Below are 16,171 nucleotides of genomic sequence, written 5' to 3'. Positions count from 1 at the left end.
TACATTTTCATTAAACTCATTGTTCGAGTATTTTAACGATTAAACGCTATTTTTTCATGTTTTTTTATGAATACCGCATTGTGGGTAGTCACACATACTTTCACATTTTCATTGAACTCTTCATTTGATTGTTTTGACGATCGAACGTTGATTGTTTTTATGTTTGTTGTGAATACTAACTGTGGGTGTTCACACATACTTTTATATTTTCATTGAACTTCTTGTTCGAATGTTTAAACGATTGAACGTTGATTATTTTAGTATTTGCTGTGAATACCACATTACCACATTGAGGGTATTAACAGATGTTTTCACATTTTCATTGAATCTTCGTTCAATCATTTTGACAATTCAACGTTAATTGTTTTCATGTTTATTTGGAATACCACCTTGTAGATATTCACATATGATTTCTCATTATGATTAAACACATTTAATCGTTTTGAAGATGCACAGATGATTGTTTTCATGTTTTTTTAAATACCACCTTGTGGGTATTGACGCAGGCCTTCACATTTTCATTGAACTATTCTTTCGATTATTTTGACGATTGAACACTGATTATTTTCATGTTTGTTGTGAATACTGCCTAGTGGGTAGTCAAACATGTTTCACGTTTTCATTGAAATCCTCATTCGATTGTTGTGAAAACCAAACGGTGATTATTTTCATGTTTATTTTGAATACTAACTTGTGGGTGTTCACACATACTTTCACGTTTTTATTGAACTCTTTGTTCGAACGTTGATTGTTTTCATGTATGTTATGAATACTACATTGTGGGTGTTCACACAAGTTTTCACGTTTTCATTGAAATCTCCATTCGATCGTTTTGACGATCGAATGGTGACAGCTTTCATGTTTGTTGTGAATACTACCTTGTGGGTATTCACACATGATTTCATGTTTTTATTGAAATCTTTGTTTGATCGAATGCCGATTATTTCATGTTTTCTATGAATACCACCTTATAGGTATTCATAAAATCCTTTACGTTTTCATTAAACTCTTCGTTCGATCGTTTTGTCAACGTTTCAAAGCTCCATGGAATGCCAACAACCATCATCAGCGATTGGGACAAGGTGTTCTTGAGCACTTTCTGGCGAAAGTTCTTGAGGATATAAGGAGTTCAACAAACTTTGTCCACAACCTATCACCCCAAACGGATGACCAGACCGAGATTGTCAACAAGTGCCTAGTGACTTATCTTCGATGTATGGACAACCAAACTCCAAAAGATTGGGTGTGCTAGTTGCCTTTTGGCTGAATGGTGGTGTAACACCAATTTTCATACATCCATACAAACACTCTACCCCTATCCACACACCATATGTTGTAGGAGACTCGAGAGTGAAAGAGGTGGATGTGTCATTGGCAGCAAGGGAAGCCACACTTCAACTCCTGAAATTCCATTTGCAAAGAGCGCATAATACATATTCGTATAAAGAAGTTGTAGGACAAAAGAAGAAAGAGTTCATTTTGGAGGTGGGAGGCTGGGCATTGGTGAAACTACATCCATATAGACAACGCACAATCCAGAAGCTATTTCAAAAGTTCTCACCCCAAGTATTTTGGGCCTTCGAATATTGTGGATGAACAAGACTTCATGACGAATGAGAAAATAAAAAGACAGTTGTTGATAAATTGGGAAGGGGCACAAATAGAAGACCATCATAAATGGGAAGATGCTGAAGTGATAAACATTTAATGTCGTCAACGTGGAGGCAAACCGTGCCAAAATCTTTTCGTTGAAGACGACGGATATTTAAAAGGGAGATAATGTTACGATCCCTGAATATAATCTCACCCTACAATGTCCAATTGAGCAGTTAGACTAGATATTGTTGTAGGTTTTTTTTTAAAAAAAAAAATTATTTATCTTGTTTTTTAATTTCGATCTTGTCTCGACGGTTAGCTATACTAGTATAATTTTTTTTCCATCTTTGTTTCTTCTTGTCCTATAATGTTTGAATTTTTTTTTTCTCATAATTCTTCTAATTCTGAACACAAATTTCCCTTTGGTTTATGTTACATATCTATATATATATAATGATGCTTAATTTTTAAAGTGTCCGGATTGCCGGTTCGAGAGCTGTGGTTAATTTGGATACTTGGGTCGGATTGTGGGTTGACCCGTTTTTAAATTTAAAACGGTTAAAAATAAAATTAAAAATGCTAGAGGTATGTTTCGAACTTGCAACCTAACAAAACAAGTATAACTCTTTAACCAACTAGGCTACAAAGACTTTATATTTTAAATTCAACACCAAATTTGATAAACGCGGGACGTTTTAATATTAATATAAGTTCAACTTTTTAACTAACTAATCTATATATATATAATGATGCTTAATTTTTAAAGTGTCCTGATTGTCGGGTCGAGAGCTGTGGTTAATTTGGATACTTGGGTCGGATTGTGGGTTGACCCGTTTTTAAATTTAAAACGGTTAAAAATAAAATTAAAAATGCTAGAGATATGTTTCGAACTTACAACCTAACAAAACAAGTACAACTCTTTAACCAACTAGGCTACAAAGACTTTATATTTTAAATTCAACACCAAATTTGATAAACGCGGGACGTTTTAATATTAATATAAGTTCAACTTTTTAACTAACTAATCTATATATATATAATGATGTTTAATTTTTAAAGTGTCCGGATTGCCGGGTCGAGAGCTGTGGTTAATTTGGATACTTGAGTCGGATTGTGGGTTGACCCGTTTTTAAATTTAAAACGGTTAATAATAAAATTAAAAATGCTAGAGGTATGTTTCAAACTTGCAACCTAACAAAACTAGTACAACTCTTTAACCAACTAGGCTACAAAGACTTTATATTTTAAATTCAACACCAAATTTGATAAACGCGGGACGTTTTAATAATAATATAAGTTCAACTTTTTAACTAACTAATCTATATATATATATATAATGATGCTTAATTTTTAAAGTGTCCGGATTGCCGGGTCGAGAGTTGTGGTTATTTTGGATACTTGGGTCGGATTGTGGGTTGACCCGTTTTTAAATTTAAAACGGTTAAAAATAAAATTAAAAATGCTAGAGGTATGTTTCGAACTTGCAACCTAACAAAACTAGTACAACTCTTTAACCAACTAGGCTACAAAGACTTTATATTTTAAATTCAACACCAAATTTGATAAACGCGGGACGTTTTAATAATAATATAAGTTCAACTTTTTAACTAACTAATCTATATATATATAATGATGCTTAATTTTTAAAGTGTCCGGATTGCCGGGTCGAGAGCTGTGGTTAATTTGGATACTTGGGTCGGATTGTGGGTTGACCCGTTTTTAAATTTAAAACGGTTAAAAATAAAATTAATAATGCTAGAGGTATGTTTCGAACTTGCAACCAAACAAAACAAGTACAACTCTTTAACCAACTAGGCTATAAAGACTTTATATTTTAAATTCAACACCAAATTTGATAAACGCGGGACGTTTTAATATTAATATAAGTTCAACTTTTTAACTAACTAATCTATATATATATAATGATGCTTAATTTTTAAAGTGTCCGGATTGCCGGGTCGAGAGCTGTGGTTAATTTGGATACTTGGGTCGGATTGTCGGTTGACCCGTTTTTAAATTTAAAACGGTTAAAAGTAAAATTAAAAATGCTAGAGGTATGTTTCGAACTTGCAACCTAACAAAACAAGTACAACTCTTTAACCAACTAGGCTACAAAGACTTTATATTTTAAATTCAACACCAAATTTGATAAACGCGGGACGTTTTATTATTAATATAAGTTCAACTTTCTAACTAACTAATCTATATATATATAATGATGCTTAATTTTTAAAGTGTCCGGATTGCCGGGTCGAGAGCTGTGGTTAATTTGGATACTTGGGTCGGATTGTCGGTTGACCTGTTTTTAAATTTAAAACGTTTAAAAATAAAATTAAAAATGCTAGAGGTATGTTTCGAACTTGCAACCTAACAAAACAAGTACAACTTTTTAATCAACTAGGCTATAAAGACTTTATATTTTAAATTCAACACCAAATTTGATAAACGCGGGACGTTTTAATATTAATATAAGTTTAACTTTTTAACTAACTAATATATAATGATGTTGAGTAAATGGATAATTGGGTCGGATTGTGGGTTGACTCACCCATAAACTTAAAACGGTTAAAAATAAAATAAAAAATGTTATCCGTAATTTTTTTTCACGGTTTTTATATTATTACTCGTGCAAATGCACGGGCTAAATGCTAGTTTAATTTGTAACAGTAAATTTTGATTTAGTATTTGAATTAATTTATCATACTAAAAATTGAAGTAAACAATTTATAAAACTGTAGGGTTTTGAAAGAGAAGGAATCAAGGAAAGACTACTAGTCTACTAGGCAGGAGAATCCTCCTCTCTCCCATTCCGACAGACGCTAGCTTTACATGTCGTGAACCATGGGGACAATAAGACTTCGAGTGTCGTTTGAAGATCGCCACATTCTGAGCAAATTACAGAAATCGGAGCGATTGAAACGAAGCTGGCTTCTCCTCAGTCCTCAACATAAGACCATCTCTGATGTCTCATACTATCTTATTGAAGCGTTTCAACTCGCTCACACTTGCCCTAATGGAATCGTACTATCGGTATGTTAGGCTACCCATTATCTACTTCTTCAAACTCTATTCATTTGACTAATCGAACTCGTTTGGTAAAAAAAAGAGAAATTGTTATTTTTATGGGCTTCACCACTTCACCATATATATATTATTTTATGACATTGTATTGCATGCTTAATCGAGAGATTCAGATGGATGGGTTTGTACTGCCGCCGTTTGAATCAGTGGGTATCTTAAATGACAAAGATGTAATCAGGTCAGGTTGATGAACATTTGAAATGAGACTGAATGTACAAACCTATTCTCTAGTTTTGACTTGATTGTTTTGTTTGGCATTGTGACAGTGTCAAGAAGAAAGTATTCAAGGCATCTAATATTATCAAAGCAGGGGAACCTGAATGGCAACTTGTGTTGCATAACAAAGATATTATGGCCAAGCAACCAGAGCCTGCTGCTATTCCACTTTTGGCAAATGAGGAGTTTGGAAAAGAAGCTGGTGGTTATGAAAGTGATTCAGAAATGGAAGGTACTAGGGCTGAGGATGCTTTACATGTGGAGAATCCTGTTGAAGTCGAGTTTTCAAAGAAAAGAAAAGCAACAGAAAGTCTTCCGAGTGCTAGGCATGCTATATATATATATATATATTTATTTTAATTTTAATGTACATGTTCCCCATATTCACATGCTTATCACCTTTGTGTCATGTAGCAAGAAGAGAAAGTGCAACACGATCACTGAAGATTTTGAAACCAGCAAGGATTATGAGAATGGCAAGATCCAGACGGAGATGAATATAAGCAAGGATGAGGAAGTACCAACCGTTGAGATTTCATGCAAGGAATCTATTTTCATTGGTGCTAAAAGCATCAAGGAGCAACCCTCAAAGAGGAAAAAGAGGTAGTTCTTCATTTTCTGCTGCATCTCTATAAATATTGCATCGCAACACCTGATTTGTACGAGTTTGTGATATTTTTCAATTTGCTTATTTAGAAATCGCATATTCATCCAACTATTGTCTTTACTTATTTGAAATTGCCCACTGTTGTGTAATTCAATAATTTGTTCTTCATTCTATAGTTTTTGTCATTTTGGTGGATAACATTGCCTATGAATTTTATTAAAAGTTTATATTTACTAACAAAACAAAATTGAAGAAGCAACATTCATTTCAACTCTTGGACTACTTTTGTTTGTGAGGTTGCTTTGTTCCATTTATATAAGCTGATACAGAACCTTTGCATTCTATGTATTTGAAAAATATTCATATGGAAAATAGTATTCATGTGCATGTCACTATATATGTGTGTTCATTTCATGATATATTGTAATTTTATGAAATATGCATGTAATTATCTATTCTGTAGTGTTAATCATCCTGGAAGAAAGGGTACAGTCATCATGAAGTCACGTGATTTACCTGACTCAACTAGAAAGGTATGAACAACCCTTCATTGTTATGTTACTTAATGACCTTTGACATGTGAACTTTGTGCTCTTTATATGGAAATAGTACTTATTAGGCATACTGAGTGGTCATGGTATTCATGATAAGAGATACTTAGAGCTCATTTGATGTGGGGTTATTTGTGTATTCTTGAAGGTTATGAAATCAAAATCTTGTTAGTTGAAAAAGTGGATTTTTTTGGGATTTTTTGGGTTAATTTACTAAAATGTCCTTTTGTATTCAAAATTGAAATTTTGTAAAAAATAAAGCAAGGGTATTTTGGTTTTTGTTGATGAATTAAGTGATTTGATAGTTGAAAGGATATGTGATGTATTATTGAGATGTTTCATTTTCAGCTGACTGTTTATTTGATGCTCGGTTTTTCAGGTTAGCAGAAGTTCTAGGCGAAAATATGCCAAAAGGAAATTTCTGAAGGAATTACGGGAAGCTGAAAATAATGTGGTGACTTGCCATTATTACCAGTATCATTCCAATTTTCCCTATATCTTTTTCCTATCTAATTTTGAGCCATGTGACAGATCGAAAGGTCAAAGGTCTCAAAAAATGAGGAGCAATCTCCCGAAAAGGAGATGCAGAAGAATCCTACAGAGTACCAATCCTTTGAAAAGGACAAACTGAAGAATCCTATTAAATGTCATGGACCAGATCATTATAGTGAAGTAGATGGTGACATTGTTCCTATCATTATTAGACCAGGACATATTCGCTTTGAGCCCCTGGAAAAAGGTTTGCCCATCTAAACCTTGAGCCATTATGAATTTATCATCATTATTCTTTTCACTATTGAGCCAGTTTGTGCTCTTCTACAGACCACATTGTCCAGGATAATCCAATACCACTGGTATGTTAAAAAATAATCCCTACTTTTGATTTGATTTGATTTATGCTGCATTAATCAGTTACTATTAAATGGTAAATTTGAACAAACTACTGAATATTAATGATGGGATTATGCAAAATAGGAATCATTTCAGTGGAATGGAATCACCAGCAAGGAAAAGGGTCAGAAGTGGGGTAAAGAGAAATTCCCAGCTAAAAGAGTTATTGACTCTAAAGACTTAAACAATAGATCTTCTTCTGATAAAGAATCTCATCTAATTGAACCTATGAACTTTGAAAACCTAGCACCACTTTCAACACTGCCTCAGGTTGGTTGATTTTCATCTTCTTTTACGGATCTTTGAGTTGCTGAAGGATGGCTTTGTGTTTTCAACATTTGGAGAAAATGGTGGTTGTTTCTTTTGCAGAATGGTGATTTAATTGCTTATCGTCTTCTTGAATTATCTTCAACTTGGACACCTATGCTTTCTTCTTTTCGGGTATTCATTTTAAGTTTTCCGTAAAATGAATGGTAAATATGTTTAGACAGTTGAATTCAAAATTCCTTGTACATTTCAGGTTGGAAAGACGTCAAGATGTGATGCTGAATCAAATGTGGTTCTGTTAACTCCAGTCTCAGAATATCCTATTGTTGAGGAGAAGAAGGCAGATGATGATGTCTCAGAGCAACGAGAAGACTCTCTTTATAAGGAAGATGGATCTTTAGAGGTTATCCTCAATCTATGTGCTACTTATGAACTCTTCTGCCATTATTCTAGAGGACCGTTTTTCTTATATTTTTTTCACTTCAGAGACCAGTTAGCTAACTTTTTAGGATTCTTTGTTTTTTTATTTTGTCTAGAAGGCATATCTTTGCTTGAGAATAAGAAAATACATGATGCTTCCATGAGACAACATAATAATAATTTGGTAAATCATATTTAATTTTACATATAGGAATTCAACCAGACACACACACACGCGCTCTGTGTTACATCCCTTTACTTGCTAATAAAACTGCAAAATGATTTTTCTTCAATCAAATAATAAATAATTTTGGAGATTTATCTCAACGGTAAATCAAGTAAAACGTCTAGAAATTAAGCAACCACTGCTATGTTATTTCCCTTGTTGATGATGGTCATTGTAACTTTGCCTCTGCAGATTGATTTTTCTTCATTGATTGATGTACGAATTTTCAAGCCCAGCAACCATGATCCTGCTGAAGCTGTTAATGGAAGGGGCAGTAATGATCTTGATTGGAATACATTGATCCCTGTTAATGCTGCCACCTCAGGTGCCTAGAATAACGTGGATGAACTGCATTATGCATCTATACTGTGCTGCAGAGAACACAAAATTTCTGCTACTAACTGAGTTTTTTCTTTCCTTTTCAATAGATAAAAAAGAAACTAACCGTTGGGAAGAAATGAGCAAGACTCTTAGTGCCAAGAAGAGTGTCTGGGGTAGTAACACTATAAATAGTCTAGGCAAACCTGTAGGTCACTACAGTGGAAACCCAAAAAGTACCCATTGGGGTAGTAGGAATATTAATACTACTTTTGGCAAGAGCTCGTGGTCATCTTATAAAGCATTTACTGGTGGCGCACCACCCAGACCCTACCACAGCTTCTCTAAGAGCAGAAAATAATCATATTTTGTTGGTGGTGTGTTTTTGTTCAGGTTTTGGTGGTGTGTTTTTGTTCAGGTTTGATGACTTTCTTGGATACTGTTCTCTTCTATGTAAGCATTTTCCTTTATGGTGCTAGCAGCTAGCTTCCTATGTAAATGTATTTAATTATGCATTGTAAGTTTTCATGTTTGGATCTTATGAAAGAAAAAAGAATGTAAAAGATGATCTTTTTTTTTTTTTTGTAAAGAATTAATTCTTATTTAATTTAGTAAATAGTTCAAAATAATATTTAAAAAATCAAAAGAAATAATGGATAATCTAGATGTTAAATTATTTAAACAGTTTATAAAAAAAAAATATAAATTCTTGAGAATAATTTTAAAGACAATTTATTCAAGTTTCTAAACTATAAAAGTTGATATAAATTAATTAAAAGATAATGAGAAATTTTTACTAATCATATAAGGATATTTATAAGAAATGTATGAACCAATGAAAGATGAAATGTTGATTTAACATAAATAAAGAAATATATATATGTATATTCTAATTATTATTCTTTTCTTTTTTTTTAATATTTTGGTTATTTATAATTAGAATTAACTTATGCATTAACAAGTCTAAGATTAAATATTATATTATATTAACCTCGAATAAAAATATAACATGAAACTAAAATTAATTTATAAAACATTTAAATAAAAAATATTTTTTTATCAAAGAGTACGATGTTAGAGTGAAGATATATAGAGATGGTTCTTACTTTATACCGAAATTTTGTAATTTTTTATTTATACAGTTATAGCTATTACTGTTATTTCGATAAAATATAAATAACATTTGATCATGAAAAAGAATAAATACTTTTAGAGTTCAACCATAAATCTGTTTTAAAAAAATTAAAATATAATATTAAAACTGGTTAATTGAGTGGTTATTTTATTTTATTCAGAAGTTTATAATTTCTGCTAATCTAGTTCTTGAAATACAAATTAAAACTTAATTATTTATAAATATTATTTTGATATATAACAATATACTCAATTTTAAAATTCTTATATTTTTTATCGTACTGATATTTAATATTTTGGTATTAGTCACATATCTTACTATTTGTTCAGTATATAAAAAATTAAATATTTTCTATTTGATAGTTTTGATATATTAAAAATATAACTCATCTTAATATATAATAAGACAAAAATTAAACAAAATTAGTTTATTATATTTATTTATATAAATTAGAAACAAATCATTTTAAATATATTAATTATGTTAAGAAAATCTTAAATATATTTATATATAATTTTGTTATATATATATATATATATATATATATATATAAATTTGTCATATGAAGGGATAATTATATCTTACATTTTTTCTAATAAAATAATATTTATAATTAATTATTATATTTTGTTTATATATTATTAATACATGTAATTATTTAAATAATAAAAAATAAAAAATATATTTTCTCTATAACACATAATTATTTAAATAATAAAAATATTTTTAAGCACTAAAAATACACACCAATTTATAAAATTAAAATAATTATTTTGATTTATCTTTAAATGAATAAAATTAAAATAATTAACATTGTCAAAACTCAATTAAAACAATTAATTAGATTAATTATTTTGATAATTAAAATCTAAATAATTTTAAAAAATGGCCAAAATAAAAAAAATAAAATTATTTGGGATAAATGTTAAACTCATTTATCTTAAAATAATTTAAGGAAAAAACATTAGGGATTAAAATGAATAATTTAGGATAAATGAGGTACCCATTTTATCAATTTCAAAAAATCAATTTCAAAAAACCCTTAGGGTGTGTTTGATGATGGGGAATTGGAATTGGAATTGGAATTGGCATTGGAATTCTAATTCCAATTCCATGAGAATTGGCATTGAATTACAATTCAATTCCTATGTTTGGAAAAAGGATAGAATTGTAATTCAATTCCAATTCCTATGTTTGGGAAAATGATAGAATTGTAATTCAATTTTAATTCCAATGTTTGTAAAATAAAATATCGGTTCAAAATGTTAACTTTTAAAATATGTTTTTGACGTTTTGGCACGTTTAATACGTTTTTGACATTTTTTCACATTTTCACACGTTTTTCACATTTTTCACACGTTTTAACACGTTTTTCATATTTTCACACATTTTTCACGTTTTTCACACGTTTTTCACGTTTTCACATGTTTTTCACGTTTTTCAAACGTTTTTCACGTTTTTCACATGTTTTTCACATGTTTTGTCACGTTTTTCACGTTTTCACACGTTTTTTACACGTTTTCACACGTTTTCAAGTTTTTTACACGTTTTAATACGTTTTCACGTTTTTCACACATTACAACACGTTTTTCACGGTTTTCACACGTTTTCACACACTATTCACACGTTTTTCACGTTTTTCACGTTTTACACGTTTTTCACGTTTTTCACGTTTTTCACACGTTTTAACACGTTTTTCACGTTTTCAAACGTTTTCACGTTTTAACACGTTTTCACACGTTTTTAACACGTTTTTCACGTTTTTCACGTTTTCACACGTTTTTCACGTTTTTCACACATCTTCACACGTTTTTTCATGTTTTCACACGTTTTTCACGTTTTTCACGTTTTTCACGTTTTTTAAACGTTTTTCACATGTTTTTCACGTTTTTCACACGTTTTTCACGTTTTCACACGTTTTTTACACGTTTTCACGTTTTTACACGTTTTAATACGTTTTCACGTTTTTCACACATTACAACACGTTTTTCACGTTTTTCACACATTATTCACACGTTTTTCACGTTTTCTCGTTTTTCACACGTTTTCACGTTTTTCACACGTTTTAACACGTTTTACACGTTTTTCACGTTTTTACGTTTTTCACGTTTTTCACGTTTTTCACACGTTTTAACATGTTTTCAAACGTTTTCACGTTTTCTATACGTTTTCACACGTTTTTCACGTTTTTCACACATTTTCACACATTTTCACACGTTTTTCACACGTTTTTTCACGTTTTCACGTTTTAACACGTTTTAACACGTTTTTCACGTTTTTCACATGTTTTTCACGTTTTTCACACGTTTTTCACGTTTTCACACGTTTTTTACACGTTTTCACGTTTTCACACGGTTTTACACGTTTTCACACGTTTTCACGTTTTTCACACATTACAACACGTTTTTCACACATTATTCACACGTTTTTCACACATTACAACACGTTTTTCACACATTATTCACACATTTTTCACATTTTCACGTTTTTCTCACGTTTTAACACGTTTTACACGTTTTAACACGTTTTCAAACGTTTTCACGTTTTCTAAACGTTTTAACACGTTTTTCACACGTTTTCAAGTTTTTCACACGTTTTCACGTTTTTCACACGTTTTCACACGATTTTCACGTTTTCACGCTTCTCACACGTTTTCACACGTTTTTCACGTTTTTCACGTTTTTCACGTGTTAAACGTGTTAAATGTGTTAGAAATGTATCAAACGTGTCAAAAACGTAAAAAACATGTGAAACGTGTCAACGTGTTAAAAACGTTTTAAACGTGTTAAAAACGTTTTAAACGTGTTAGAAAAAATGAAAACGTGTTAAACGTTCCAAACATGTGAAAAATGTGTTAAACATTCCAAAACGTGAAAAACGTATTAAACGTGTCAAAAATGTGGTAAACGTGTCAAAAACGTAAAAAAAAGTGTTAAAATGTGTTAAAAACGTGAAAACATGTTAAACGTGTCAAAAACGTAAAAAAATGTGTTAAATGTATCAAAAACGTGAAAACGTGTTAAACGTGTCAAAAACGTGTTAAACATGTGAAAAACTTGTTAAACGTGCCAAAACGTGTCAAAAATGTGGTAAACGTGTCAAAAACATAAAAAAATGTGTTAAATGTGTCAAAAACGTGAAAACGTGTTAAACGTGTCAAAAACGTGTTAAATATGTGAAAAACTTGTTAAACGTGCCAAAACGTGAAAACATGTAAAACGTGTCAAAATTGTGGTAAACGTGTCAAAAACGTAAAAAAACGTGATAAATGTGTCAAAAACGTGAAAACGCGTTAAACATGTCAAAAACATAAAAAAACGTGTTACATGTGTCAAAAACGTGAAAACGTGTTAAACGCGTCAAAAACGTGTTAAATATGTGAAAAACTTGTTAAACGTGCCAAAACGTGAAAAACGTGTAAAACGTGTCAAAATTGTGGTAAACGTGTCAAAAACGTAAAAAAACATGTTAAATGTGTCAAAAACGTGAAAACGCGTTAAACATGTCAAAAACGTAAAAAAACGTGTTACATGTGTCAAAAACGTGAAAACGTGTTAAATGCGTCAAAAACGTGTTAAATATGTGAAAAACTTGTTAAACGTGCCAAAACGTGAAAAAAGTGTAAAACGTGTCAAAATTGTGGTAAACGTGTCAAAAACGTAAAAAAACGTGTTAAATGTGTCAAAAACGTGAAAACGCGTTAAACATGTCAAAAACGTAAAAAACGTGTTACATGTGTTAAAAACGTGAAAACGTGTTAAACGCGTCAAAAACGTGTTAAATATGTTAAAAACTTGTTAAACGTGCCAAAACGTGCAAAATGTGCCTAAACATAAAAAACATGTTAAACGTGTCAAAAACGTGTTAAAAACGTGAAAATCATGTTAAACGTGTCAAAAACGTGTTAAACGTGTCAAAGACGTGAAAAACGTGTTAAATGTGTCAAAAACGTGTTAAACATGTCAAGGACGTGAAAAACGTGTTAAATGTGTCAAAACGTGTTAAACGTGACAAAAACGTGTTAAACGTGCCAAAAACGTATTAAACGTGTTAAAAATGTGAAAATCATGTTAAACGTGTCAAAAACGTGTTAGACGTGTCAAGAACGTGAAAAACGTGTTAAATGTGTCGAAAACGTGTTAAACGTGCCAAAAACGTATTAAACGTGCCAAAAACGTGTTAAACGTGCCAAAATATGAAAATATGTTAAACGTGTAAAAAAACGTGTTAAAAACGTGTAAAACGTGTTTAATGTGTGAAAAACGTGTTAAAAATGTCAAAAACATGAAAAACGTGTTAATTTGGAATTACAATTCCGACCTAAAAAGATAGGAATTGAGAACTATCAAATTACACTATATTGAATTCTATTGGAATTCTAATTCCAATTCCAATTCTTAATATTAAAGTGTCTAACAAACATAAGAATTGGAATTGGACCCTCCAATTCCAATTCCAATGCCAATTCCAGGGCTATCAAACACACCCTTATGTTTTTAAAATAAAAAATAAATTTGTAATCAGGTGTAGCCGAAATTATGTGAAAAGACTACAGCCAAACCCGCAACCATCAGATGGACATTGGATTTTCATCCAACACCCAAGGAGCGCCCTCATAGCCCATTGTAGCAGAGGAAGTGTGCACCCGAGATGCATTGGATCAACTAACTGGACTTTAGCGTCGTCCATTTAAACGCAACGATGCTTGGCAGAACGCTAACGGAACATGAAACGTGCCCATAACGACGCTGTTTTGAGCGCCACCATCTTCTTCACCGCGATCGTCGGAAGGATAAAGATGAGCTTCCGTCTTTGATTTCTCAAAGATGAAATATAACCTACAGTCAACCATTTCGGCTAATGTAAAGGCTGAAATGATCACTACCACGATGATCATTTCTCATACTTCAATATGGATGATTCATCCCTATTTCGTCAAGTTGACTCAAAAACAATCAAAACACTATTAATGGTTTTTAGCTGATTCAGTCCACTTGAAGTTCAGGGGCTAATTTAATTACGAATTAATAAATTATTTAGAAATAAAGTTCCTAGACAAATTTAAAAGACTTAAAGTTTGAAGGTTTTTTTGAATATCCTAAAATAAGAAAATTTGGAAAAGAGATCTTCCAAACTATATTGTCATCTTCGTTGGCTTCTTCTGATTTCGCTTGTTTCCGATGCATCAATTGCTCAGGATTCCTTTCTTGACTCTCCCTTCTTGGGAGTCACTTCAAAACTTCAAGACCCTCGTCTTGACACACCTAGATTGAACTAAGCGGGTTTAAGATATGTTTGATATTCCTAGAAGGTAAGGACTCATCCACACACTTTGACTTTAGTACGTTTAACCTCCCCTATATTAGAATGATACGGAAAATGGGATATTTCCCTAGCAAGGGCTTAAGCCCAAACGCCAATGGCATGCCACCATTCCTGTAGGATATATAACATGGAGCGCCGCTGTTTAAGATATGTTCTTGCAGGATTCGAAGAAATCCACAAGAAGAGGATATCCAAACGACGCATATCTATTTCTCCAACCTTGAATGGACATTTCATCCGCGAGGGATAAAACACCCTATACTTTGGCTTCCCCAAAACCTTTATCAATCTAGATTTATAGAGACATTTTTCAAGGTCTCGAAATTTTTTCAAACTGTCCTCATAATTCTAACCGTTCTATTTGTGTGATTAGAAAAAGAAAGGATTATTGGCGTTATTCCCTGATCCCCAAGACAGTTGATCCATCTCAGGAAGCCAACTCTTCCGGTCTCCAATAAACCGATTCCCTTTCATTCGTCGATACTTTGATCGACGAAAATGGAACTCTTTCTCCTCTCATATGTATAGAGATGTTAAGTATTATACATTATAAGAAATCTGAGAACAATGATATCGTCAGATCATCTTTTCTTACATGTAATAAACCCTTGATGTATCATTAGAAGTTGACTTCGAATGTATGAGTAGAAATAATCTTTCCTTTTACTCTAATATAAACTTCGAAACCAAACACTTCTTAGAAACCAAGGATGAGATTGTCTCATCAACGGAAAAGACAATCGAAATCAATTTAAACATGACCGACGCCAAACTTTAAGTCCACAAGAACGTTTGGAGTTAGTTGAGCTATTAAAATCCAATAAAGACGTCTTCGCCTGGTCATACAAGGATGTGCTAGGAATTGATCCAAAGATCACACAACATTACATTCCTCTATATCTAGACGCTAAGCCACTAAAGTAAAATTTCGGAAGGATGAAAGAGGAAGTCGTGACTAATATCCAAGAAGATGTCCAAAAGCAACTAAAAGCTGGATTTCTCGAGGTAGTAGAATATCCTACCTAGATAACCAATGTAGTTCTCGTTCTGAAGAAAGAAGGTAAAAACGTGTGTGTGTAGATTATCAGGATCTGAATAGGGCCAACCCTAAATATCACTTTCCACTACCACACATCCACATATTGGTCGACCATGTTGTCGGTCATGAATTGTTATCATTCATTGACGAATTTCCAGGATACAAAAAAATCATGTTGGCCCCACAAGACAAAGAAAATACTACGTTCATACCAGAAGTAGGAACCTTATGTTATCGTGTCATGCCTTTTGGCCTTAAGAATGCGAGATCCATTTATCAAATGGAAAAAATTATGATCCTTCATGACATGATTCACAAGGAAGTAGAAGTATATGTTGACAACATGATTGTCAAATCGAAGGATCGAGAAGGACATGTCCAAAACCTTTAAAAATTCCTTCAACGAATTAGGAAATATCAACTACTCGAAATATCAGCCACTCGTTTCTCAATTAAGATAATCGCTTACAAACGAAAAAGAGCTTATGACTGATATCTT

General features: G+C 32.0%; 1 protein-coding gene across 1 annotated transcript; it reads left to right on the top strand.

The window, feature by feature from the left end:
• Positions 1-4,348: 4,348 nt before the first annotated feature.
• On the top strand, positions 4,349-8,564 carry LOC124931175 (coilin-like). Its single transcript, XM_047471571.1, has 13 exons — positions 4,349-4,626; positions 4,791-4,855; positions 4,944-5,219; positions 5,308-5,496; positions 5,964-6,033; positions 6,431-6,502; positions 6,583-6,790; positions 6,874-6,905; positions 7,027-7,212; positions 7,312-7,383; positions 7,463-7,612; positions 8,048-8,180; positions 8,284-8,564. The coding sequence occupies exons 1-13, from the start codon at positions 4,438-4,440 to the stop codon at positions 8,532-8,534; spliced, it is 1,893 nt and encodes a 630-aa protein (XP_047327527.1). The 5' UTR covers positions 4,349-4,437; the 3' UTR covers positions 8,535-8,564.
• Positions 8,565-16,171: the final 7,607 nt, after the last annotated feature.

Source organism: Impatiens glandulifera, chromosome 3, assembly GCF_907164915.1.
Source record: "Impatiens glandulifera chromosome 3, dImpGla2.1, whole genome shotgun sequence".
Classification (NCBI taxonomy): Eukaryota; Viridiplantae; Streptophyta; class Magnoliopsida; order Ericales; family Balsaminaceae; genus Impatiens; species Impatiens glandulifera.
Note: the sequence above shows the minus strand (reverse complement) of the source record. Positions and strands in the feature narration are given on the sequence as shown.